Genomic DNA, 26,009 nt, shown 5'->3' with positions numbered 1-26,009 from the left:
AAAGGTTTAAATGAGTTAAGATGATCAGTTCATGCTTTTCCTCCTGGCTCCATTTGTCTCTTCACAAGCCATAATCAGGTTCTTACTTTCTCCAGAGTACTGTTAGCTTTCATAAGAAAGGTAAAGCTAAAGAAAATATGGACTTAAAACCTAGGAAAAAGATATGTACACAAATAACCACAATGAGAGACTATGACAACTGTCATCTTCACCCAGTTACAAGCAAACTCCAGGACAGTCTGGAGAAGGCAAAGGTCATTCCAGCTTCATGGAGGAGGTGGCTTCTGAACTACAATTTGGAAGATAAACAAGATTCCAGTACATAAATATGAGACAGACCTTGGACACAAAGATGAAAGGGTGTGCAGCATGTTCAGGGCACAAGCAGTAGTCCAGTGTGGCTCCTGAGTAATGTTAACAGGATTAAAATGATAAAAAAGTGGTGGCTTTCAGAGAACTCAGGAAAGCTCAAGAATTCAATTTTTTCCCCAGATTGAACCCTGGCCTTACTCAAGCTAGGCAAGCACTCTAACACTGAGCTATATCCCCAGGTCACAGTTTGTTTTGATTTTCTTCAAGGAGAAAATAAAATCTTAAGGACATTCAGTGCCTCTGTCATGCTTAACACCATCTTTCCTTTCTGCTTTTGTCTGGTGCAAGGGTACCTATTAGCCACCTGTCTGACCCTCTCCCTTCTGTCTCGCCCCCACCCTACAATTCTTTCTCCCACTTGTCTGCAGTACCTGGCTTCTGGAGTTGGAGTACTTCAAGAACCTTTTGACAGATTTCTTTGGGGAATGAACACAAGTTTTTATAACTACGTTTTTAAAAACCTCTCATTTCCTTGTTACAAGAGATCAGAAAAAAACAACAAAAACACTGAAGGTGACGTCACTATAAGAAGAGTTCACAGGCAGGGTGAAAACATCATTTCTCCCTTTAATCATCCCTTTGTGCCTGGTGAACCCATAACTCACCCCACATGCAGTAAAACACTGGCATTCCGCATACCAGAGCCTCCTTATAATATGGTGGGAGGGTAAAGTTTCAGACTCTTATCTCCTGCCCTCAATCATAGTTTCACTTTTCTAATCTCATGAGACTATTTTCCAAAAATAGGCAGCATGCAATTTCTTACCTGGTAATCTCCTGCTGTAGCTGTAAAACTGAAGGCACATAAAACACCACTCCAAAATAGACAGTAGGTTCCAATGCATATTTATCCAGTTGCTTCTTCAAAGGCTTTTCCAAATCTACCCATCGGCGCTGATTTTGCTTGTTGTAGTACCAGAGGCTGAAGTAAGTGACCTGGAAAGACAGAAGGTCACTGAAGGAGGCAGTAACGCACAAAAGGATTCCAATGACTTCACCTGTACCAGTCTATGACCTGGGACCAAGTGACAGCAGTCTCCTATTGCCTCTCTCCTCAGAAAGGGACAACAGCAAGACCTGATGGGACAAAAACAAAAGACCTATCTCTAGATACTTGTATTCAGGAATTGGTGGCAAGAGTCAATTGCAGACCGTTTCTTCAACTCTGAAAAAAGGAAACACATTTATGGCTATGCATCAGCATGCGAGGGTCCTATGTCATGTCACAAAAGGCTTTAAGGACGACAAAAATTACTAAAAAACATTATGCTTAGTGTTTTGATTACCAAACTATCAAATTTATCATAATTTATATTTTAAAAGAAGTATAACTGGGCTTCTACCCAGGAGAACACTGACAAAATAGGGCTAACCCAACTTTTCACTAGTCACAAATTTGGCTTCTGTAAACAAATTATGTAAATTGAAATTCCAGCAATATAGAAAAGCTGCAACTGCCCCTAGATAGGAATTAAAAGGAACTGTAATGCTTTAAATTACAGTTTAATGTGGAAAACAAAATCTGAATTAATGAGCAAAATATGAAAGTGAATTCTATCACACATAAACACACACATAGGAAAAGCTGTACCTAACACAATAAAATAACAAGTATTAGCATTTAGATTTCAGTGATTGTGTAATGAAACTGTCAAGTTAAATCATAGCCCTGGGCCTGATCAACCTGAAAGCATACTAAGACACTTAAGAGTTGAATGGCAGCCTCAGACCACTGCTAGTGCTTACCTCAAAATCAATTTACAGATCAAAGCCATTGGGAAAAAATCACACCTTCACTGTTTAAGACTCCAGAGCAAGACTGTCAACTAGATCTTTGTGCAAAGGTGGACATGTACCGTACCTACACTGTCCAATAAAGCAGCCAATACCCACAAGTGGCTACTTAGTACTTCAAACATGGTTAGACCTCTGAGAAACTATATTTTTAGTGTTATTTAATTTTACTTTGCTTGAGTTAAATAGCTGCTATCATACTAGATAGTACAGCTCTGGAGCAACAAGAAAACCTAGAAATAATACTCAGGTTATTTCTCTGATCTGTAATCCTCATTCAAATAAAAAAAACGAACTTTTGCACACGCCTGTAATCCCAGTGGCCCGTGGGGCTTAGGCAGGAAGATACCAAGTTCAAAGCCAGCCTCAGCAATTTAGTGAGACCCTGTCTCAAAATAAAAAATAAAAAGGATGTGGCTCAGGGTTAAGTGCCTCGGGGTGCAATCCCTGGTACAAAAAAAAAAAAAAAAAAGATTTTTTTAATTTGTTGGGGGAAAGATACAAACATACCCTTAATATTTATTTTTTCTTAAAATTTCCTACAAAGGAATCATCTTTTCTATTAGTCTATCAAATAAATTCTACAAGAAAGAGGAATATGAACATTGTCCCTTTATACAAACACACTCCTAGAATACTGCAGGAAAATAGTAAATTTGGTTTAATTATAAAAAAACGAATATTCTCTTGCTTCTTGGTTGCCACCTCAGGCATCACATATGAATAGAATATTTTGAACATTACAATGCACCAGGTTTTCTTCCATGAACTGTAGAGATAGTGTAAATCAAATCACTGCCATAACTTTCAGGTGGAAACTTCAATCTGTTAAACTCCAAAGCCAGTGTTATCTCCAAGTATTTTCCCTCAACCACCAAAAAGCTACTAAATTCCCAGATAATTCTTTTTTTTTTTTTTTTAGAGAGAGAATTTTAATATTTATTTTTTAGTTTTTGGCGGACATAACATCTTTGTTTGTATGTGGTGCTGAGGATTGAACCCGGGCCCTACGCATGCCAGGCAAGTGCGCTACTGTTTGAGCCACATCCCCAGCCCTCCCAGGTAATTCTTGCACAATTAGTTTGAAAAGCACTGCACTGTACATCACCGTCTTCAGCATTATGCAGGAGAAACTCATACAAATGACACCCTATGCTCGAAAAGCTGCACGGAAATCACATTACCATAACCAAAAGTACAAGTCCTACCAATTATTTTCCAAGGTTGTGATTATGATTATAAATGATCACATGTTATTTATACGGATAGAATATGTACCACATTAATAGAAACAACTACTGTTCCTTCTATGAGAAAAATGTGCTCCTGGGAAAAGGCTTGGTGCTCAAAAGTTCAAAGTTCTGGGTTTAATTTCCAGTAGGCACTGGCTAGCTATGAACTGGAAAAGTCCATCAGTCCGATTCAGTTTTCATATGTAAAACAAGGTGATACCTCTCTCAGAACTCCATCATGAAGACTGGGTGGCAAAAAATACATGAATACATTTTGCTATAGAAAACTAGTGTATTTTTAAGAGATTATTTAGTTTCACTCATTTGGCCAAATACCTACAAAATCAATCGACTCCTCCCTCCCAAACTTTCCTAACTGTACTTATATATTGTATGGGGTTTTATTTGATTGGTTTTTTTAGTACTAGCGATTGAACCCACAGGTGCTTAACTGGGCCACATTCCCTGCCTTTTTTTGTTTTATTCTAAGACAAGGTCTCCCTAAATTGCTTAGGGTCTCACTAAATTGCTGAGGCTGGCTTGGAACTTGGGAATCCCCCTGCCTCAGCCTTCCAAGTAGCTGGGATTATAGGTTTTCACCACCATGCCTCACCATATATTTTGTGTTCCATCTTAGCACTTAAGTTTTGGACTGAACTTACCACGATAGGTCAATAATGCATAACACTGTTATGCACTTAATTCCACAAACATTTATTTTTTTTCCATAAACACAAAAGCCTTGACAATAGGCCCAGGATAAGAATCCCACAGGATCAAAAATTGTTTGGGCTCAGCGCGATGCTGTGCGCCTATAATCAAAGTGACTCAGGAGGCTGAGGCAGGAGGACTGCGAGTTCAAAGCTAGCTTCAGTGAAAGCGAGGTGCTAAGCAACTTAGTGAGACTCTGTGTCTCTAAATAAAACACTAAATAGGGCTGGGGATGTGGCTCAGTAGTCAAGTGCCCCAGAGTTCAATCCCCAGTACTCACTCTAGGAAAAAAAAAAAAACTGCTTTGGTCATAATAGAATGTCATTACTTTTATTCAAAATTAAAAGGTCTTCAACAGGGGTCTGTGGCTCAGCAGTAGAGCACTCGCCTAGCATGTGCGAAATGCTAGGTTTGATCCTCAGCACCACGTAAAAATAAATAAATAAAATAAAGATATTTTTAAAAAAGATCTTAAACATATTTTGTATAAGTATTTTTTCCTTTTAATACAGTTGGTCTTGGTTCAAATAAAAAAACATTTTAAGAGGATTAAAACACTATACATTTATTGTGTAATTTGTGAAATAGCATCATTAGTTCTTCACAAACTTTACATTTTAGAAAGAAGTAGCAATGACTTTAATTGTGCAATTAAAAAGAATGGTGGGGTTAGCCAATTATTTCTTGATAAGCGATTTTAAATATGAGAGTCTAAGATTTGGGACATTTGAACATTCAACCATTTTATATTATAGTAAAGTATTTTCTGAGGCACTTGCCCTTTTGTTCAAGTTCTATCTCAAAAAGAAGTTAATGTCAGACATGGTGGTACACACCTATAATCTCAACAACTGAGGAGGCTGAGGCAAGAAGATCACAAGTTCAAGGCCAGCCTTAAGCAGGCCCTAAGCAACTTACTGAGATCCTGTCTCAAAATAAAAAGGGCACGGGATGTGGCACAGTAGTTAAGCATCCTTGGGTTCAATTCCTGATACCAAAAAAAAAAAGTTAATTTGGGTTGGAAGTGTTCCTCAGTGGGAGAATGCTTCCTAATCTAGGACGTGCAAGGCCCTTAGGCTCAGTTCCTACCATCTCACACACCACACACACACACACACACACACACACACACACGTCATTGTTAGCCAAAATCAAATTCATATCTTGTTAAATACTTCCATATTTTTAAAATCACTACTAGAAATGTTTATACACAGGTAACAAAATCTCACATTATAGTCTTTGAATTCAATACTTTCTTAGATTTCTATACATACTTAATCAAGTAGCAATATCTGATTCCATGAGATTTTATGACTGAGGCATCATTTGTTTTGGGGATGAGTAGGCAGAGTCTGAATGTAAAATACTGTGATTAAATTCTCATCAGGCAGCCTGGCACTGTGGCACATACCTATAATCCCAATGGCTTGGGAGGCTGAGGTAGGAGGATTGCAAGTTCAAAGCCAGCCTCAGCAACTTAGCAAGGCCCCAAGTAACCCAGTGAGACTCTGTCTCAAAATAAAACACAAAAAGGGTTGTGGGATTGCAAGTTCAAAGCCAGCCTCAGCAACTTAGCAAGGCCCCAAGTAACCCAGTGAGACTGTGTCTCAAAATAAAACATAAAAAGGGGTTATGGATGTGGCTCAGTGGTTAAGCACCCCTGGGTTCAATCCCAATACCAAAAAAAAAAAAAAAAATTCTCACCAGGCAAATAGTTTTCTAACATGTCCTTTCTTTCGTTTGTCTTAGATAAAAATCTTTGAGAATCTGGGTAATTAACTTTCCAAAATTACTTAAAAAGCAGGGTGTGGTGGGGATAAGGGTCAAAAAAGAGAATACTTCCTAACACACTCTATTGGCCAGCATTACCCTAATACTAAAAGCAGACAATGGAAACCTACTAATAAATAAAACTATAAATATGTATGGATTGCAAAAATCATCAACAGGGGCTGGGGATATGGCTCAAGCGGTAGCGCGCTCTCCTGGCATACGTGCGGCCCAGGTTCGATCCTCAGCACCACATACAAACAAAGATGTTGTGTCCGCCGAAAACTGAAAAATAAATATTGAAATTCTCAAAAAAAAAAAAATCATCAACAAATATTGGCAAACTGATTCATTTATAGGTACATTTATAGGATTCTATACCATAATCAAGTGGAATTCATCCAAGGAAGGCATATAAAAAACAACCAGTGAAATACTGTATACCATATTACTAACAGAAACCCACCTTGTCACATGATCATCTCAACTAATACAGAAAAAGCATAAAACACAACACCCTTTCATGATAAAAATAAAAATCTAGAAAATTAGAAATGGAAAAGAGTTTCTTTTTTTAATATTTATTTTTTAGTTAGACACAATAGTTTTATTTTATTTTTATGTGGTGCTGAGGATTGAACCCAGGGCCTCAAACATGCTAGGTAAGTGCTCTACCACTGAGCCACAACCCCAGCCCAGAAAAGAATTTCTTGATATTATGAAGGGCATTTATGAAATTCCAGAGTTAACATCATACTCAATGGTGATAGACCAAAAGCTTTTCCCCAAGGTCAGGTACAAGACAAGGATCCAATGTTCATTACTATTACTCAACACTGTACTGAAACTGTTGCCAGAGCAATTAAGCAAGTAATAAAAGGCACCCAAACTGAAAAGGAGGTAAAATTATCTCCATATACAGGTGCACAGGTAGAAAATCTCTGTCTTGGGCTGGGGATGTGGCTCAAGTGGTAGCGCACTGGCCTGGCATGCATGAGGCACTGGGTTTGATCCTCAGCACCACTTAAAGATAGATAAACATATTGTGTCCACCTAAAAAACAAAAAAATAAATAAATATTTGAAAAGAAAATCTCTGTCTTATATAGAACATCACCCAAATTCCACCAAAAAAACTACTGAACAAAATTAACTCAACAAAGTTGAAGAGTTTTTCATAGAAATGAAAAAAAGCCAGTCTTCAAGTTCAGAAGAAATGGCAAAGGATCCCAAATAATCAAAACAATACTGAAAAACAAGAACAAAGAAGACTCATGCTTCTTCATTTCAAAACTTACCACAAAGCTACAGAAATCAAAACAGTGTTGCCAGGCAATGGTGGGCATCATGCGCCTGTAATCTGAGTGACTCAGGAAGGTGAGGCAGGAGGACTGCAAATTCAAGGTCAGCCTCAACAAATTAGTGAGGACCTAAGCAACTTAATGAGACCCTGTCTCAAAATTTAAGAAATCAATAAAAAATTAAAAGGGATGGACATGTAGCTCAGTGGTAAAGTACCCCTGGGGTCAAAAATAAAAATTAAAAATTAAAAATTAAAAACCAGAGCAGGAAAGACTATATCAAGCAAGTAGGGCCAGGGTTGTGGCTCAGTGGCAGAGCGCTCGCCCAGCACATGTGAGGCACCGGGTTCAATCCTCAGCATCACATAAAAATAAATAAACACTCAAGAAGCTGAAGCAGAAGCATTAAAAATTTGAGGCCAGCCTTGGCAACTTAACAAGATCATGTCTCAAAATTAAAAATAAAAAGGACTGGGGGTGTTGTTCAGTGGTAGAGCACCCCTGGGTTTAATCTAAGTACTGGAAATTAAAAAAAAAAAAAAAAGTAAGAAAAAACTGTAGAATAGGAGAAAATACTTGCAAATCATATATCTAATAAGAGTCTAGTATCTGAAATATATACAGAATTCTAAAAACAAAAGACAGACAACCCAATTTTAAAATAAGGATTTCAATTATTCTTGACAGAAGACACACAAATGGTGAAGAAGCACATGCAAAGATACACATCTTTGTTCACAGGGAATGCAACCCAGAACCTGATATACCACCTTGCACCCACTAGAATACCGATGAGAAAAGGAGTGTTTGTCTAGCATGTGCAAGGGCCTGGGTTGAATCCCCAATACTTCAAAAAAAGAAAAGACCATGAGTGTTGGTGAGGATGTGAAGAAATTGAAAACCTTAAGTATTGCTAATGGAAGATGGTTCAGCTATTGTGGAAAAGTTTCGTGGATCCTTAAAAAGTTAAACACTGAATCATCAAAAAATCCAACAATTTCACTCAGAGGTATATACTGAAAATAGGTTCTCAAATATATATGTACTCATGTTTGTAGCAGGACTATTTTTGATAGCCAAAGGAGGAAACAACTCAAATGACCATCGGCAGACAAATGAAAAAACTAACTGTGCTATATACATAAAATGGAATATTCAGTCATTAAAAAAAAAAAAAAAAAGGATGTACATGCTACAAAATAGATGAAGCTCAAAAAAATCATTATGCTAACCAAAAGAAACCAGACTCAAAAGCTTAGCTAGGCACGGTGGTGCATGCCTATAATCCCAGCAACTAAGGAGGCTGAGGCAGGAGGATTTCAAGTTTGAGGCCAGCCTCAGGAACTTATGGAGGCCCAAGACAATTTAGCAAGACCCTGTCTCAAAATAAAAAATAAAAAGGGTCGGAGTTGTGATAGAGATAATTGTGCCTGCCATTTAAACTACAATAAAAACAAAAGTTACACAGTATGTGGCTCCTTTTCAGAAAATATGGTTGACTAAGTACAAATGAACTGACATTGACTTTGAGAACAAAATTATTTGATAATTGAGCTTTTGGTTCAGAGGAAAAGGTAGTTTACAAATTTGAGCTTGTTCAAAAGGTGCAAGTACTCCAAATCACAGTTCTTTAAGGAGACACCAGCATAAGCAGATCCAAATCCTGACAGAATGTAAACCTTTTCCTAATTCCAAAATTATTTCTTGTCTATTTTAAGAGTCCTGTACTATTTTTAAAGCAGAGCAGAGAGACACAAATTAACTGGAGGGTTTTTTAAGCCACTGATGTACTGGGTTTGATAAAAATCCCATATAAAATTGCAAATATAATTTTACCCTGATACCCTTCTTAGAGTAGGGTGAAATCAGAAGACTTTTCATCAGTAAAGAGAGAGAAGATAGTCCCAGATAAAGTCTATCCCAGGTAGAGATCATTTAACAAGGGTCGTTAAAGAGTATTAACCTAATTTGAGCCCTGAGCTTACCTCTACACCAAGCCTGGCATAAATAATGAAGTATTGTACTTCTTGCTTTTGAAAGATAGCAGTGGTCACAAAGCAGTTGGCTTTTATTCCTTTTCTATTTAATTTTACTCCATGTTCTTCAATCCTTGATCAAATAATGAACAATCTATTTTATAGCCAAGGTGAAAATATATAACACCATGACACTCTATCACATATAAATAATACTAAAATAAATGGAACTCAAAAAAGTAACAATCAAAAGTAATCTTAGGCTGGGGATGTGGCTCAAGAGGTAGCGCGTTCGCCTGGCATGCGCGGAGCACTGGGTTCAATCCTCAGCACCACATAAAAATAAAAAAATAAAATAAAGATGCTGTGTCCACCGAAAACTAAAAAATAAATATTAAAAAAAAAGTAATTTTGCTCTTCTACTTATACTGAATTTTATCAGTAACTAAAGTTCAAGGAAATTAATTCCTTAGGTGGCCAGATTTTTGTTATAGAATTCAGCTATCAGGAAAGGAGATAAATGAAGTCAGTTTCAGAGACTTAATGAAAGGCCCAAGGCATGAGATGGAATCACCACCTATTCAGATGAACCGCTCGTATCTTTTTCTACTTTCAGTCGTGGACAATGAGAAGCTATGACTCTGAAATATAGTAAGACAAAGACAGTTCTTTAAAAACTGTATTCTTCTCAGGCTGGGGGGTTTGACTCAAAGATAGAACACATGCCCAGCATGTATGAAGCCTTGGGTTCTGTCTCTAACACAGCAAAAAGAAAAAAGAAAAAAAAAGTGTGTGGGTATGTGTAACTGAAAAATGGACTAATGTCTTTGATTCATCTGATCATTCAATAAATACTGATCCAACACCTACTGTGTGTCAATCACTATTCTGGGTACTAGAGATGCAGCACTAAATAAGACAACAAAATTCCAACTCTCTCAAAGCTTACATTTCTGTAGGTAAAGAGAAATAAGCAAAATATATGTTACACAAGATACTGAGAAGTGCTACAGAGAAAGACATTTGATTATAAGATTAAAGCAGTATCAACATATTTTTAAAGAGTAAACTAGGATTAAGTAGGAAATTTTAATATACATAGACAAAATTTTACTCCCCAAAGACAGGCAAAGGCAAATATGTTCTATGTACTACCATATAAAAGGTTTTTTTGTTTATGACCCACAAAACTGAGGATAAACCAGACCCTCTCATTCTTCAATCATTTCACTTAACCAGTTTGCTCTATTACAGGATAATTTCTTTTTCTTTTCTTTCTTTCATCTTTTTTTTTTTTTTTTTTTTTTGGTAGTACTAGAGATTGGGATTGAACCCAGGCACACTCTATACTACTGAGCAATGTTTCTAGATGTTGTAACTTAACACTATGCAAAAGTGAGAACTGAAAAGAATCTTTAGTAAAAACTGTTTATTTTTCCTCAGTCACTGTTTTGCAGGGGAGTGGCATTGAGGACTAAATCCAGGAGTGCTTTACCACTGAGCTACACCCCCAACAGAGCTCTTTCAAAAAAAACAGTTTTTTGGGACAGGGTCTTGCTAAGTTGCCCAGGTTGGCCTTAAACTGGTAATCCTCCTGCCTCAGCCTCCAGAAATGCTAGGATTACAAGCATGAGCCATTGTGCCTGGCTGAGGACCATTTCTTCTCAGTCCAACAAATGAATTAGATATTTTCTCTGAATTAAATATCTCATAAATTTGGGTCTCTCTGGGCTTGCCTGTTAGTTTGATTCACAAATGCCTAAATTTTAGGGCACTGGATATACAATAACTATTCTTTTTTTTAACTTTTTTTATAACTTTATTTACTTTTTTTTTTTATTGTGGTGCTGAGGATTGAACCCAGGGCCGCACGCATGCTAGGCACGCATGCTAGGCACGCATGCTAGGCAAGTGCTCTACCACTGTGATACAGAAGACAGTTAAATGTGAGATAGGACTAGCAATGTAGATCAGTGGCAAAGCAGTTATGTAAGTTAGTGTCTAAGTTAGTGCCTAAAGCACTAACTTACATAAGGCCCTGGTTTTAATCCTCAACACTGAAGAAAAAAAAGAAAAGAAAAAGGTGAGATAACCTTAGTCTAATTCAGCCCATCCCATGTTTATATCTCAGTTAATTCCTAGGGGGAAAACATTTTTTTTTTGTGGTGGAGTGGGTATTGGGGATTGAACCCAGGGGTATTTTACCACTGGGTAACATCCCTAGCATTTTCTGTTATTTATTTTAAATTGCTAAAACTATCCTCAGACTTGCAACCCTCCTGCCTTACCCTCCTGAATCACTGGAGTTACAGGCATGTATCACTGTACCTGGCTAGAAAAAAATTTCTTTCTTTTTTTTTTTTTTTTTTTTTTTTGCAGGGTTGGGGGGTACCAGGGATTGAACTCAGGGACATACCCCCAGCCCTATTTTGTATGTTATTTAGATACAGGGTCTCACTGAGTTGCTTAGGGCCTCACTAAATTGCTGAAGCTGGCTTTGAACTAGCCAGCTTCAGCAATTTAGTGAGGCTTCAGTCTCAGCCTCCCGAGCCACTGGGATTACAGGCGTAAGTAAGCCTCTGGCCCTGGCTCTTCAAGTTTTATCAAACTCAAATCTTAATTATTCCCTCTATCTTATCTCACCAAAGACAGTGAGTAACATGAACAATATTTCTAGATGTTGTAACATAACACTATGGGGACTGAACCCAGGGGTGCTTTACCACTGAGCTACATCCCCCATCCCTTTTTATTTTTTTGAGACAGGATGTTATTAAGTTGCTGAGGCTGTCCTCTCAATCCTCCTGCCTCAACCTCTCATGTCACTGGGATTACAGGCGTGCATCACCACACTGGCCCTGAGAATCACTTTTGTCAGATTAAATTTATCGTTGTTTTGTACAACATAAAAACAGTTTTGATGCTGGGGGAAAAGGATAATAGGGAGATAAAGGAAATTAGAAAGAGGATTTTAGAAATCTAACTGAATATGGGTTGTAATGTTTTTTAATAAAGAACCTAGTAAAGGTTGATTTCTATTGCCTGAAAGAATATTATTTATTGTTCTCCATTACCTTAAAAAGAATACAACAGCCAGGCACAGTGGCACATATCTTTAATCCCAGCAACATGGGAGATGGCAAGTTCGAGGCCAGCCTCAGCAATTTGTGACAGCCTCAACAACTTAGCAAGACCCTGCCTCAAAATAAAAAAAGAAATAGGAATGTAGATCTCACTGTTAGAGCACCCCTGGATTCAGTTCATAGTACCCTCCCAAAAGCTAAAAATTAAAATACAATATAGTATTGTTTTATTATATTTAAGATAGTTTTATTAAATTTTTATTGTATTTTTATTACATTTAAAAATAACTTTTATGCTGGGCATGGTGGTGCACACCTGTAAATCTAGCTGAGGAGGCTGAGGCAGAAGGATCACGAGTTCAAAGACAGCCTCAGCAAAGCAAGGCACTAAGCAACTCAGTGAGACCCTGTTTCTGAATAAAATGCAAAATATAGCTGGGGATGTGACTCAGAGGTCGAGTGCCCAAGTTCAATTACTGGTACCCCCTCAAAAATTTTTTTTATTATATTTAAAAGTAGAAGAGGATGAACTAGCCATGGACATGTATATACTATTAGCAAAACAGATATTATTCTATATCCAACTACTCTATATTCAAGAAATAGGATGATAAAAGTCTCAATTTTAAAAAAAGGCAAATAAATAAGAGAATCACGAGCCAGGAACGGTAGTGTACACCTATATCTCAGCAACTGAGGAAGACTGTAAGCTCAAGGCAAGCCTCAGGAACTGAATAAGACCTATTTCAAAAGTAAAAAATAAAAGAACTGGGGATATAGCTCAGAGGTAAAGTACCCCTGCCTGAATTCAATACCCAGTACTAAAAACAAAAACAAACAAAAAAAGCATCATGACCTGTAGAAGAAAAATTTGAAATGGAATAACAATTCCTAGTGGTCATATCCCCATGTCCATAATTCACTCAGGGGAGCATGGAACTCTCCAGTGGTATGATGCTGTACCAGGTGTGAATGCACTTATATGCTTGTAGCTAACTGCAGTGATCCAGCTCATCAATAGAGGCACAGCAAATATTCCAACAGAATTCCTGATTCTACCATTTTTTTTTCCTTGCTTGAGTGTAGATTCTGCATCTGGAAGGTCCCAAATTCATCTAAGAGTAGTGCAACCAGATATTGCTTTGGAAAATCTCTCAGCAGGGAATTCTCTGGGGATGTATTTCATCAGCCTGATAATTCCAACTGTGCCAGGAAACAAGCTCACAAAAGGCTTCCCATCCAACAGTTGCTGCCTTGAACACCTGAGGGATTCCCATCAGTTTGGTGCTGGCCACGAGGACTCAAGTTCTTTCTTATGCTTATCTTTCTTTGCCTCAGGTGACTTCAAAAAACATATTTTAAGCAGAATAGTAAATTATAAACAATAAAATTATAATAAGTGATATCAAATATCTCAAAAGTACTTAAAATTTCCATCAGATTTGGGAGGCCACACTGTAGGGGTATCATTAAGGGCAAGGACACAATAACAGGCCACTTGTCACTTGCCAAAGGTTACATTCTGAGTATGCAGATCAAGGAGCCAGAACTATTCTCTAATTGTGGTTTCTGCCATATAATCACGAACAAGTTACTTAAGACCTTTGTGTCTCAGTTTATCCATCTGTAAAATGGAGATGACTTTTGTTGTGAAGAATAAAATAAGCAAAACCATTTTAAGCACTTGGAAGACCACCTCACACATTAAGTTCTCAAGCATTACTCATTTTTATTAGCACTGTTTTTAAGTCCCCTTAAACAGTATAAAATTTCATATTAGGGGGCTGGGGTTGTGGCTCAGTGGTAGAGTGCTTGCCTAGCATGCATGAGGCACTGGGTTCAATTCTCAGCACCACATAAATGTAAAATAAAGATATTGTATACACCTAAAACACTAAAAAATAAATAAATATGAATTTTTAAAAAAATATTTTTCTTTAATAGAGGATGTTCTTCGTGAATGGATTTGTCTTTGTTGACAGAAAATACCAATATTTGAATTGCTTTTCATTTAGAAAAATGGCAGTCCAATAGAAAAAGAGTGTACTGTTGAGAAAAAAGTGCTCAACCAGGAGCTGAAAAAGCCGAATAGTAGTCTTGAGCTATCACTAGTTGTATAGCTGTGTACAATGAAATCTGCATTCTGGTGGTGCGTGACTGAAAACCATACAAATAGCAATGCACAATTTTAGATACACTCATTATTATTAATCACACTGCATACTTCTGTTATAACACTATAATGAATAATTCTCAAGTATTCTTTCCTGAAGTCATTATCCAAACGTTAAGTTCAACTTCAAAATATGTGCCAGCCATTAAAACAGACAAGTCAAACTGTACTTGTCTAATCATCACCTGTGAGTACAAACTATAGGCGAACAAGAATCACAGTTTTCTTCTGGAAAGAAAAGATATTATTGTGAATGTATTAATTCTCAGCAGTGTACTTCCATATTTAATGGACTGACTTAATGATACAACCTCTCCAGTTGTTTTTGTCTGATTCATTTTTCCGCTCTGTGTATTAATCCAATTAACAAATTTACATAATGAAAAAGAAAGTGGAAATGGCAGATTTGCCAGTTAACGAGTGTTTTTTTTTTTTAATTTGTTGATGAACCTTTATTTTATTCACTTATTTTCATATGTGGTGCTGAGAATCGAATCTAGTGCCTCATACATGTGAGGCACGTGTTCTACCACTGAGCCACAACCCCAGCCCTAATGAGTGTTTTATAGACTCTGCTCATCTTTGGTCCGTTCCATCATCAAGATGGTAAAAAGAAACAAGAAGTCAGGGCTGGGGATTGTGGCTCAGAGGTAGAGTGCTCGCCTAGCATGTGTGAGGCCCTCGGTTCGATCCTCAGCACCATATATAAATAAAAATAAAGATCCATCAAAAACTAAGGAATTTTTTTTAAAAAAGAAAAATGTCAATTACACTCAGTGTTAAATTAAACATATGTAAGGAGCTGGACACAGTGGCACACACCTATAATCCCAGCAACTCAGGAGACTGAGGCAAGAAGATTGCAAGTTCAAGCCAGCCTCAGCAAATCAGCAAGGCTCTAAGTAACTTAGCAAGACCCTATACCAAAAATTTTAAAATTTTAAAAAGAAGATTGAGGATGTAGCTCAGTGGTAAAGCAACTCTGGATTTAATCCCTTGTACAAAAAAAAAAGAAAAAGAAAATATAAAACACCAAAAATAGGTGCTTGGCAAAATGGTCAGTAGCCAATAAACAGTTATCTTTTAGGAATTTGAACCCAAATTCTTCTGCTACCAAAAGTCTACCTTTCACCAAAATCCCACACTGCCAACAGCAGCTGAATTTAATGGTACAAAGTTCAATCTGCTAAAAATGCACTTGACATTGAAATTAACTTGTCAAGTCAAAGTGTAAGCCTTCTAAATAACTAATATTTATAAATGAGTCAACACAATTTGCTTTTAGAATATAAAGAAAATGAGGCTTTGCCTCCTAGTATGAAATTACTCATGTATTTTCTTAGTCTGTTCGTTAAATCATATTCAAAATAACACAATTACTCTTATTTGTAAATTTAAACACTGCATACCTTTTAAGGCTCTCATTTGGGTAATTCACTATTTTAGAAAGTGGCACAAAAACCTGATAAGTTATCTTTACTACATGATAATTCTCATATAGAATTTGTGGCATGCAGTTTTTCCTAGTAAAATTAGCATCATAAGTAAAATCTTAAATTGACTCTGGATATCCAATCAATGCATAAAAGATAAAGGAAATCTATGTGACATTTGTTTATAAATAAATTGCTGGAAAACTGAATAGGAAAATATTTGCTAGAATATTGTTTAAAAATTGTTGTTGAGGAGACAGATGAGGGGAGGGGAGGGGAGAAAAAAAAGAAAAAAAATGTTGTTGAGGTAGGGTGTATATCTGACAAGAAAAATGAAATAGATGTCTCAACAAATGCCTGGAGAATTTAATTAATGTAAGAAGTATGACTCATACATTCATTCACTGAAGATTTGTCACGCACCTACTGTCAGGATGGGCACAAAAGTGCAACCTGGTAGGGAAGACAGACATGGATCACTTGTACAATGAAGTGGTACACCCTGCAACCCTTTCCTCCCTGAAAGAAGTTTTAACTTAATAGTAAGTTTACTCATCAAGAAAATGAATGCCCCAATGGCCCTTCCTGAGACTTAAAGATGGAGGCCACAGAAAAAAATGGCCATTTGTGGAGGGAGAGACTATATTTAGAAGCATATTAATTTCTTAATACTGAGATCCTGCTGGAGGCAGTGGCACATGTCTGTAATCCCAGTGGCTCACAGCTTGGGATGCTGAGACAGGAGGATAGCAAATTCAAAGCCAGCCTCAGCAATGGCAAGGTGCTAAGCAACTAAGTAAGACCCTGTCTCTAAATACAACACAATAGGGCTGTGGATGTGGCTCAGTGGTTGAGTGCCCCTGAGTTCAATCCCCAGTACCCAACCTCCCCAAAATATGGGGGTCCCTTAGGTAGGATAGAGGGACTGGGGATGGACAAAAGGTTAGGTAAGGGGCACCCAAACAGCTAGGAGGAAGGAGTACTGGTATAGCATAGTAGGTTAAGTACAATCTATAGTCACCTATAATGTTTCAAAATACCTAAAAGAGTTTGAAAGTTCCCAACACATAGAAGTGAAGTGATTAATGTTTGAGGAGATAGAAATACTAATAACCCCAGTCTTTTGGGGGGGTACTGGAGACTGAACTCAGGGGTACTCGGCCACTGAGCCACATCCCCAACTCAATTTTGTATTTTATTTAGAGACAGGGTTTCACTGAGTTGCTTAGCATCTCGCTTTTGCTCAGACTGGCTTTGAAAACACCATACTCCTGACTCAATCTCCCGAGCCACTAGGATTACAGGTGTGCACCATGGCTCCCGGTTTACCCAATTTGATTATTATATATTATATACACGTATCAGATTACTGTACTTTACTCATATATGTACATATATCATGTGTTCATTTTTTAAAAAGCAAAGATCTTGATTTGTTCGTAAATATTACATCCTCTCAACATCTTAACTCTGGAGAAAGACAACCAGAGAAAAGACCCTGTTATATGGAAAGAAGGGGAAACTGCCTCACATCCACCAACACAGTTACTGAATAAATGTCACTTACCTTAAAATTCAACATTCTTTGCATTTAGATTGATGAGTAAGGACAGTAGTTCAGCCTGGGCCCATGGACTGGGGAGAAAGAGTCACCTGAAACTGTATGCAAAACCCTGTGTTTTCATCAGATTCTCAAAGGGGTCCAGTGGACCCCAATAAGTTTAAAAGTCCAAGTTTAAAGAGAAGACTGCAGATAAGAACTCAAGTTCTGCTATACCCAAAGGACCTAAAAACAGCATATTACAGGGACCAGCCACATCAGTGTTTATAGCAGCACAATTCATAATAGCTAAAATGTGGAGCCAACCTAGATGCCCTTCAGTAGATGAATGCATAGAAAAAATGTGGCATTTATACACAATGGAATATTACTCAGCAATTAAAAATAATAAGATCATGGCATTTGCAGGGAAATGGATGGCATTAGAGCAGATTATGCTAAGTGAAGTTAGTCAATCCCAAAAAAACAAATGTCGAATGTCTTCTCTGATATAAGGGAGGTGACTCAAAATGGAGTTGGGAGAGCAAGGGAGAAAAAAAAAAAAAAAAACTCAAATTCTGGATATTGTGCTATTAGTTGTGTGATTCTGAGCAAACCATCTGAACTTTTCATAACTTCGGTTTCCTCATTTTAAAATGATTGAAAAGATAATGTCTGATTTGTTGCAAAGAGTAAAGATTAGGCAAGGTAAACTTCCAGCACAATAACTTCTCTCACCAAAATGGAGGACAAGCAGAATACCATCAAAACTTCAGTTACTATAATAAATGGAATCTGAAAACATACAACAAGAAGAGACAGAGAGAGTCCCCAAAACCTTTGTAATTCAACCCACAAACCTCCGCATGTGAGCAAATTCATGCTAAATTCCAAATAGTCAAATTGATGATGAGTGGCAAATTGATGATGAGTCTCTTAAGTGAAAATTCCTACTAGAAAACAAACATCTTGGATTATTAGCACTTAAATATATTAGACATTAAACTAAAGCTGTATAGTACTGTATTTCTTTAAATAAACAGGTTTCCAAATTATGTAATAGCTTATATGATTATATAGTGTATATTTTTAAATGCATGACATATCCATGTTTGTGTTTATAGTCTATTTCTTAATTTTCTAGACCAAATGAGAAAAGTAACAGAAAACCTAAAACTCAAGAAAATCATTGATCATTTATCATTGGTTTTGGACTTCAGAAAACTTTATTTAGATGGAGAGGCCAACCTAACATATTTGCTTCAAATGGTCCAATAACTCTAACTGAAAATATTTACTGATCCTTGTCTATACCTCAATCTTATCTGTGTTACAACACACATACCTGAATTAATAACTACTCCACTCAAAAGTTTAAAAAGCTCACAGATAATACTTTTCCCTTACACATATTTAGGCTATTTTTAGAGCCCAGATGAAAACAGCCAGTACAGAAGGAAATGCACATGAAATTCCTGAGGTCTACTCAGATAACAGTCGAGATAGGTCAGTAGATATTTCGAATACCTAAGAAGCTAATTTCAAATAAAACACTCCTGTGGCCAAGAACACTTTCTAAAGTTGTGTTTGAAGGCAATGGTTTGCATTATATGTTTGATTCCACAAATCCCTTAGCTAAAAATTGTTCCCATAGGCCAGAAAGCACTATTAGAAGAATCTGTTCCAAGTGCTGTGGGAAAGCTGACCTTGCCTTGACACAGCACTCTTCCCCTGGGGAGTGCGAGAACTAGATCCCTTTCTAAGTGTTTCAGAAGCCCCAAAGTGAAAAAGAAACAAAAATCTACAGAAAAAGGTGCTTCGTTCTGAATACAAAGCTCTGGAAATGGTCAGCTCTCTCTGGGAAATAAAATCATAGGGCAAATAAAGGCTGACTGCTCACCTGCTGTCCACAGTCACCAATCTAAATGCAAAGCAAGAATACTGAGTCTTAAGCTAAGCAGACATTTATTCAGCAACTAAGTACTGCAAGGTGCAAGGCACTGTTCACATACCAGGGATAACCCAGTGAACATCAATCCTACCCCAATGGAGCTTACCACATGCAAAAGAACAAAAAATGTGTGTAATGTACTGCAAATACAACTTAGAAAACATTTCATGAGGATCGATGATAAATCACAACAGGGTAACCAAATATCCAAAGCTTGAAACCAAAACTGGAGAGGCGAAAAAATTATCTTGAAAAGATTTCCATGGTTTCAGAATTTTCTTATATTCTAAAGATTAAAAAATTCCTTAAACCTTAATCAAATGTAAATTTAAGCTGAATATGACCTTAAAAATCAAAGAAGGCAAAGTATATCAGAACAGTTTGCAATGAATCTAATTGAAGTCCACAACGGCATGATAAAATGTGATTATAATATCTATTCTTGAATAAGAATTTTTGAAAAAGTAATACCTTAGAGAAAAAAATATAAACCTAACCCAAAATTTTACAAAACTTTTTTTTTAATCCTAAGATTTGAGCATAAGAGGGAAGAAAAAGGCAAAAAGAGCAATTAAAACCCTACTGAAGCTCTGTTTTTTAGGGCAACGACACTGATAAATTAATTTTTCAGCTACCATGGAAAGAGGTGTTCAAAATAGTACCACTAAATTATGATGGCATGCTAGCACTTTAACAGCTTAGTAATGGTTAAGAAGTGTGACCACTGTAAGAACATTTTACAAAGAAGCATGACTCTGTCAATAAATGAAAGAAATAATAATATTACAAAAGTAAGAAAAGAGGGCTGGGGATGTAACTCAGTGGTTATAGCACTTGACTTGCCTGAATGCACAAGGCCCTGTGTTTGATCCCCAGTACCACAAAAATTAAAAAGAGAAAAAGGAAAGAAAAAGGAAAAGAGCTGGGCTGGGGTTGTGGATCAGCGGTAGACCGCTCGCCTAGCACATTCGAGGACCTGGGTTTGATCCTTAGCGCCACATATAAATAAATTTTAAAAAGGTATTGTGTCCAACTACAACTAAAAAATAAATATTAAAAAAAAAAAGGAAAAGAGCTCATCTGAAGAAAATTTAGTCAGTCACCACAAGAGTCACAAGTAACAATAATAATTAAGATTAACACTTATCAGGAGTTTCCTAAATACCAGGTTATTTGCTAAATATCTTCCATTTAACATTAAACCCTCCAACCGTCATCAAATAGATACTATTATTATACCCAATTTGAAAAAGAAAAAAAGTAGATTTGAGAAATTAAGTAGTTTAATAATGATTTAATAGGTGATAGCACTGGGATCCAATCCCAGGAGTTTCTGACTCTATTAGAGACTGCCTTGAGCACTATGTCAAACAGGCTTCTCAAGTGGTCAATAGAGGCAAAGATCATGGAAGCACTGTCCAGAGGAAAGGAACTTTCCCCGATTCAGAGGAACCTGCCAGGTCCTATAGACAGCACTCCTCCCCTGATGAAAATATGTAAGTTTTTCCATGCTCACAGACCACTACTGGTTGGCCATAGCTTCCACATGGCTTACCTGCAGGGAGATCATGACCTGGCTCTGAAAGCATGCAAACTTGGGGCCCTTGGGAGTCTCATAGAACATTATAAATTACTAAACTTGTATCCTCGTTTTACATACCATTATTATTGTGCTGGTTTATCCCAGGTCCTCCCAGCAATATTGGGATTTTAAGCCTGACCACCAGACTGTGTGCTGATTCCACAAGGTGACACTGCCCCCATGGGAATGGCCATGCCCAACTGACACCTTCTTATCTCACCACCTCTTTCAAAACCTCTATAACAGGGGCTGAGGTTGTGGCTCAGTGGTAGAGCACTAGCCTAGCACATGGGAGGCACTGGGTTCGATCCTAAGCACCACATAAAAATAAATAAACAAAATAAAGGTATTATGTCCAACTACAACTAAATATATTATATATATTTTTTTTTAAACTCTATAATATAATTTCAAAATTGGAAAAAAAGTTTTCAAATTCTCCTTAGATTCATAAAGACTTTCAGAGGTTCTGAAGAAAATATTGTAAAATTTAGAATGAATGACAGGCAAAGAATTTCAACAGCTCTAAGAGGCTACTGTTATCATTAACAGGAGTATGTTATCACAGCTTTACTGTGCATCCCCTATAACTGCCATCATAAAAGTGAAATGGTATGCAAGTAAACGAAAGAGTATAGACTCCCCTGGCCCTCTACCAATTTATATTTGGGCAGTAATAATGTTTTATCAGCCAAATCTACACACCATAATAATTCTTTGCTCAGTGGGAGAATAGTGCAAGATACCAACATACTGATTATTTCTTGGTATGTGACACAAGCAAGGAACAGGTGTTATCCCACTCAGATTATTTCTGAACAGTCCTATGGTAAGATTAGACCTGGTGCTTGAGCCATCTGTTTACATGCTACAGTTTAGAGCTTCTGGAGCTTTCAAAAAAAAAAGTTTGCTACACAAACTTTCTAACCATGTCTGCAGTTAAATGTTGAAGATAGGATGGTCTCTCCAAGGGCAAGACATTTTCTAGGGACTATACCTATTCCCTCTGAAAGTACTCTGCTCTTCTGTTAAAAATCAAGTTCATAATATACCAACTTGTATGAAGCTGCTTGTTTCCTGAGACACATAACATCCTGCTGGAAATGGCAACTTTTCTGGACCGCTTAACTAACAGAAGGAAAGCAATGCCATGGGTCCAGTTCAACCTGCATTTACTGAGCACATTCCATACCTGGTACTCTAGGTACACAAATAAATAAACCAGTTCCTTGAGAAGCTGACTTTCTAGGGGTGGTAGGCATACCTTTATACATTTGGATGAAATTTACAGAAAATAATAAAACAATGTAGGAAAAAAAGGATGGGTCAAGAAGCAAAAACAAAAAGGCAAAGGAAGCAAAAACAAAAGAAATGCAAGTAAACAGGACAGACTCTTCACTGAAACCACCCTCCTGGTTTACTTTCTTCTCCTCCTTGGGCTGACCTGTGGGTTTCCTTCCAAGGCTCTCCCTTCCTCTATTCAACCCTAAGGGCTCTGCTATATCCTCTTTTCCTCCCCTGGACAGCCTCATCTCCTCTCTCCTAACTTCAATTAGCTCACCTATGCTGATGATTCCCAAATCTCTTCTCTCTAGCCCGGTTCTCTTGCATGAGCTCCAGATGGGAATATCCACCTGTCTGTCCAATTGGCACCTCCAACCTGATATTTATTTCTGAAACTATACTCCATTCTTTCTTTTTTGTTTCCTCCCCCAATTATATTCCCCACCATCTACTGAAAACCTGAGTACAGAGCTAGACCCCTTGCTAACCCCTCCCTAACACCTAGCAAGGTAGGTAGTTCCTAAATATGTCCAGATTCCACCTACTTCTCCCCATCCCTATCCAAGTCCAGGTAACCACAATTTACACCTGAACTATTCCTCTTGTCACAAAAAAAAAAAAAAAAAAAAAATCACACCAGACCTTTGTTTAAAAATCCTTCACTATTTTGGGTAAGTCCAAAACCCTAAACAAAACTCCTGCATCAAGGAATCCCTACCCTCAGTCCTTCCTCTTTCTGCTTGGGCTTCAAGGAGACCTGCTGCCTCTCCATCTTTGGCTTCAAGCAGTTCCCTTTGTTGGAACAGTCTTTTTAGCCCCTGGCAGGATTTCCTTGCCCCACTCTTCAGGCTGCAGCTCAGAGACCATTGGCCTGAAAGCTTTCCCTTTGCTGCCCCTCCCTATGCCCTCTACTTCCCCTATCACAGCATGTATCATCATGTCTTCTCATTAGTATCAATGCTAGAATGAACCTATGTACTTGGCACTGTTAGGTCTTCAATCCTGAATGAACAAATGATTTTGCCAGGGGAAAAATTTTGTCTATCCCTGACTTTTTGCAAACTATAAAATAGTGGGATTTCCAGTTGGGAATATAGGATGGGCATTTAAAGTGGAATAACCAGTTCCTCTTCCTTTCCCTTACCCCAAGCCAGGCAGCCAAACACAGGGAGGGCCCTTAGTTTAATTAGAGCCCTTTCTTTACAGGCCTTACATAGCATTTTAAATTTAAGGCATTATGTGGATAGAGGACTCCACAAATTCCTAAGAACTAGATTAGGGGTTTCCCATTGCAAAACTTCCTATGATTACTGTAACAAACTAGTTATTAGAGTTTATTACTTCGCATGCACATTAAATCACACAACCACTCTGAGAATTTGGTGCCAGTCATCCCCATGGTTCAGAACTGGGATGCCACAATATCAGGTAACTTCCACAAGGTAACACCACTCACCAGAATTCAAGCTCAGATAATAAATCTCTAGAATCTTGGCCTGGCCTATGGAAAGTAGCCAATGAATGAATGGTCAATCAGGAGATCAGGATGACCCATTGGGGGCTATATTAGAAAAGAAGCACTTGGATAACCCAAAATGCACTCATATTTGATTCGCAGATGCATCTTGGGAAACATGTTCAAATCACAGGCACTGTTAATTCTCTTATGGGGCACTACGATGGGGAAAGCTTTTTGGTCACAGGGAGGGCTTGCAGGCTGAACTAACACGTCACAGGTAGAGCAAGCGTTGGGTGTCCCAACACACAGCCTGCATGGAGCCAGGCCAGAGAAGCCTGTAGCCTCTTTCATAGCTTACCTCCCGCAGCTCCAGTCTTTGGGCCACAGCTTCCAGGCTCTCCTGGCCAGTGCTCTCCACAGATAATGTGAATTCCACAAACTCGTTATTGAGCAGCTGGATCCGCGCAACCAGGCAGCTCTTGCTGGACACCGTGTAGCGCCGGGTGCGTTTCAATTTCAATCCAAATGGCAGTGGCATCTTCTCCCTTCAAGTATGGAGGGGCAAAGAAGGAAAATCCCGCGGTGATGACGTCGGGAGAAAGCGGCTCTCTCTTGAAGGGATGAACACTGTCCAGTTTCGCGCCGCTCACCCAGCAGCTGCCGCCGCCATTAAAAAGCAACAGAGTCTCCAAAGGCCAAGAGAAGGGAGCATCCACGCCAGCGCTGAGGAAAGAGGAACCTCAGTTACACCAAACACGATAACTCTGGACTTGGCTTTCAAAAATAAAAATCAATGCAACTGGGCCTAAAGAACAAGCTCTCCTCTCCGCTGGAAAAGAAGGCACTAATAGGATCAGGGAGGCACTAGGGAAGTTCACCATCAGAGCCAAGGGCTGGGCCCGGGGTCAGACTCCACCCCTCACTCTACCCTACAAATAGTGATGACATCCTGTGGCTACGGTCAGGATTAAATAATAGCACTTCTATAATCCTAAATTCGGTAATTGGTAAAAAAGTGGTCATTTTAATATTTAGAACTGTTAATTTTTAACAGGTAAATTAATTCTTTGGAATACTCCTATGTCACAGCTTTTTTTTTTTTCTATTCTTTTTATTGCCTAAGTGAAAATAAGTGCAAAACTCCTCCCGAAGGGCTAGGCTCGAGTTCCAGACGCTTTAGGCAAATTAACCTTGAATTCCTTATAGGAGGACTAATCCCTTCTAACATATGGCAGCTGCGAGTTTCAAAGGAGGCGAATTGCTTAGCAAGCATTTGCAAAAACCCTTGCTGGCGTATAAATACGTAGGTTATCGGATTGATTGATTTATAAACATATCATAAAAGACCCTACAAATGCCCAGGATCAAACCGTGGTAGTTCTGGTAGTTCTCTCCTGGGTCGGGACGTCCTGGGAGGCTGTGGGCATTCACCTGAAGAGGCGGTCAAGGCCTTGAACGCCATCCTAGGCTACCGAGGAGCCGTCGGGGTTCCGCAAGACCATGAGGCTAACTAGGCGGTGGAGAATTCAGACTCCCGCTTCCCCGCCCCACCGAGTCGAAAGCAGGCGGCGTTGCGGGGCGAACGGGTACCCTCGGAGGTCCCGGAACCCTCCGCTTGAGGCTGCGTTTCCGAGCGGAGGTGCTTGGCTAGGACCCGCCCTTCGCTCCCGGAGGGAACGTTTACAGGGGACGGCTCGCGCCCCGCAGGAGAAGGTGAGGTGGGAGCCAGCGGAGGACGCCGAGGGGGAGCCGCTGCGCCCCAAGTGCGTTACTTACAACGTTGTTAACCACACCTGTTGATGGTAACTTCTGGGCCGAAACTGGGGGCGAGCGGCAGCTGGGTACTTTTGGGTACTTTTATATGCCCTGGAATATTTTCGCCCCTAAAGGAATCGACAAAATCACAGCTATTTCCAGAGTGCTCAGGCCGCTCTCACCAGCGAGCCTGTGTAGGAGCTGTTCCCCGAACTGGAGCCGGGGACGGCGCGAAGCGGCGCAGTTCACCTAACTCGGGCCTCGGAGCTGCGGCTTTCACAACCTCACGCTACTAAGAGCTGAGCAGGGACTCCATCCCAGGCTCCTCCTCCACTCCCAGTCCGCAGGCTGTCCCTCTCCTGACGGTGGCTCAGCCCCAAAGGTGATGGGCACTCAGGGATGGGGAATGGCAAGGCTAGAGAACAGGATTTAGTTATTCCCCTAGCCTTTGCCGAGCTTAACATTTTGAAATTCCATCCCACAAATGTGTATTGCGTCTCTGAGCACAAGGCAGCGTAATGAGCATCTTGAGAAATCTAAGACGAATCCTAAGCCATCGTTGTCCTTAAGGAGATTACAAGCATGCTATAA

At 38.7% G+C, this 26,009-nt stretch overlaps 1 protein-coding gene across 1 annotated transcript in view; it reads right to left on the bottom strand.

Moving 5' to 3' along the window:
* Ptpn21 (protein tyrosine phosphatase non-receptor type 21) overlaps positions 1-26,009 on the bottom strand; it is a 77,696-nt gene that overhangs the window by 49,106 nt on the left and 2,581 nt on the right. Inside the window, exons 2-3 of the mRNA XM_076849777.2 lie at positions 24,022-24,386; positions 1,139-1,308 (exon numbers count right to left, since the gene is read on the bottom strand). Of these exons, the coding sequence (XP_076705892.1) occupies positions 1,139-1,308; positions 24,022-24,201 (350 nt within the window). The 5' untranslated portion in view covers positions 24,202-24,386. The remainder of the gene's footprint in view (positions 1-1,138; positions 1,309-24,021; positions 24,387-26,009) is intronic.

This window comes from Callospermophilus lateralis, chromosome 3 (genome assembly GCF_048772815.1).
Source record: "Callospermophilus lateralis isolate mCalLat2 chromosome 3, mCalLat2.hap1, whole genome shotgun sequence".
NCBI classification, from domain to species: domain Eukaryota; kingdom Metazoa; phylum Chordata; class Mammalia; order Rodentia; family Sciuridae; genus Callospermophilus; species Callospermophilus lateralis.
The sequence above is the reverse complement of the archived record's forward strand: the minus strand, read 5'-3'. Positions and strand labels throughout refer to the sequence as shown.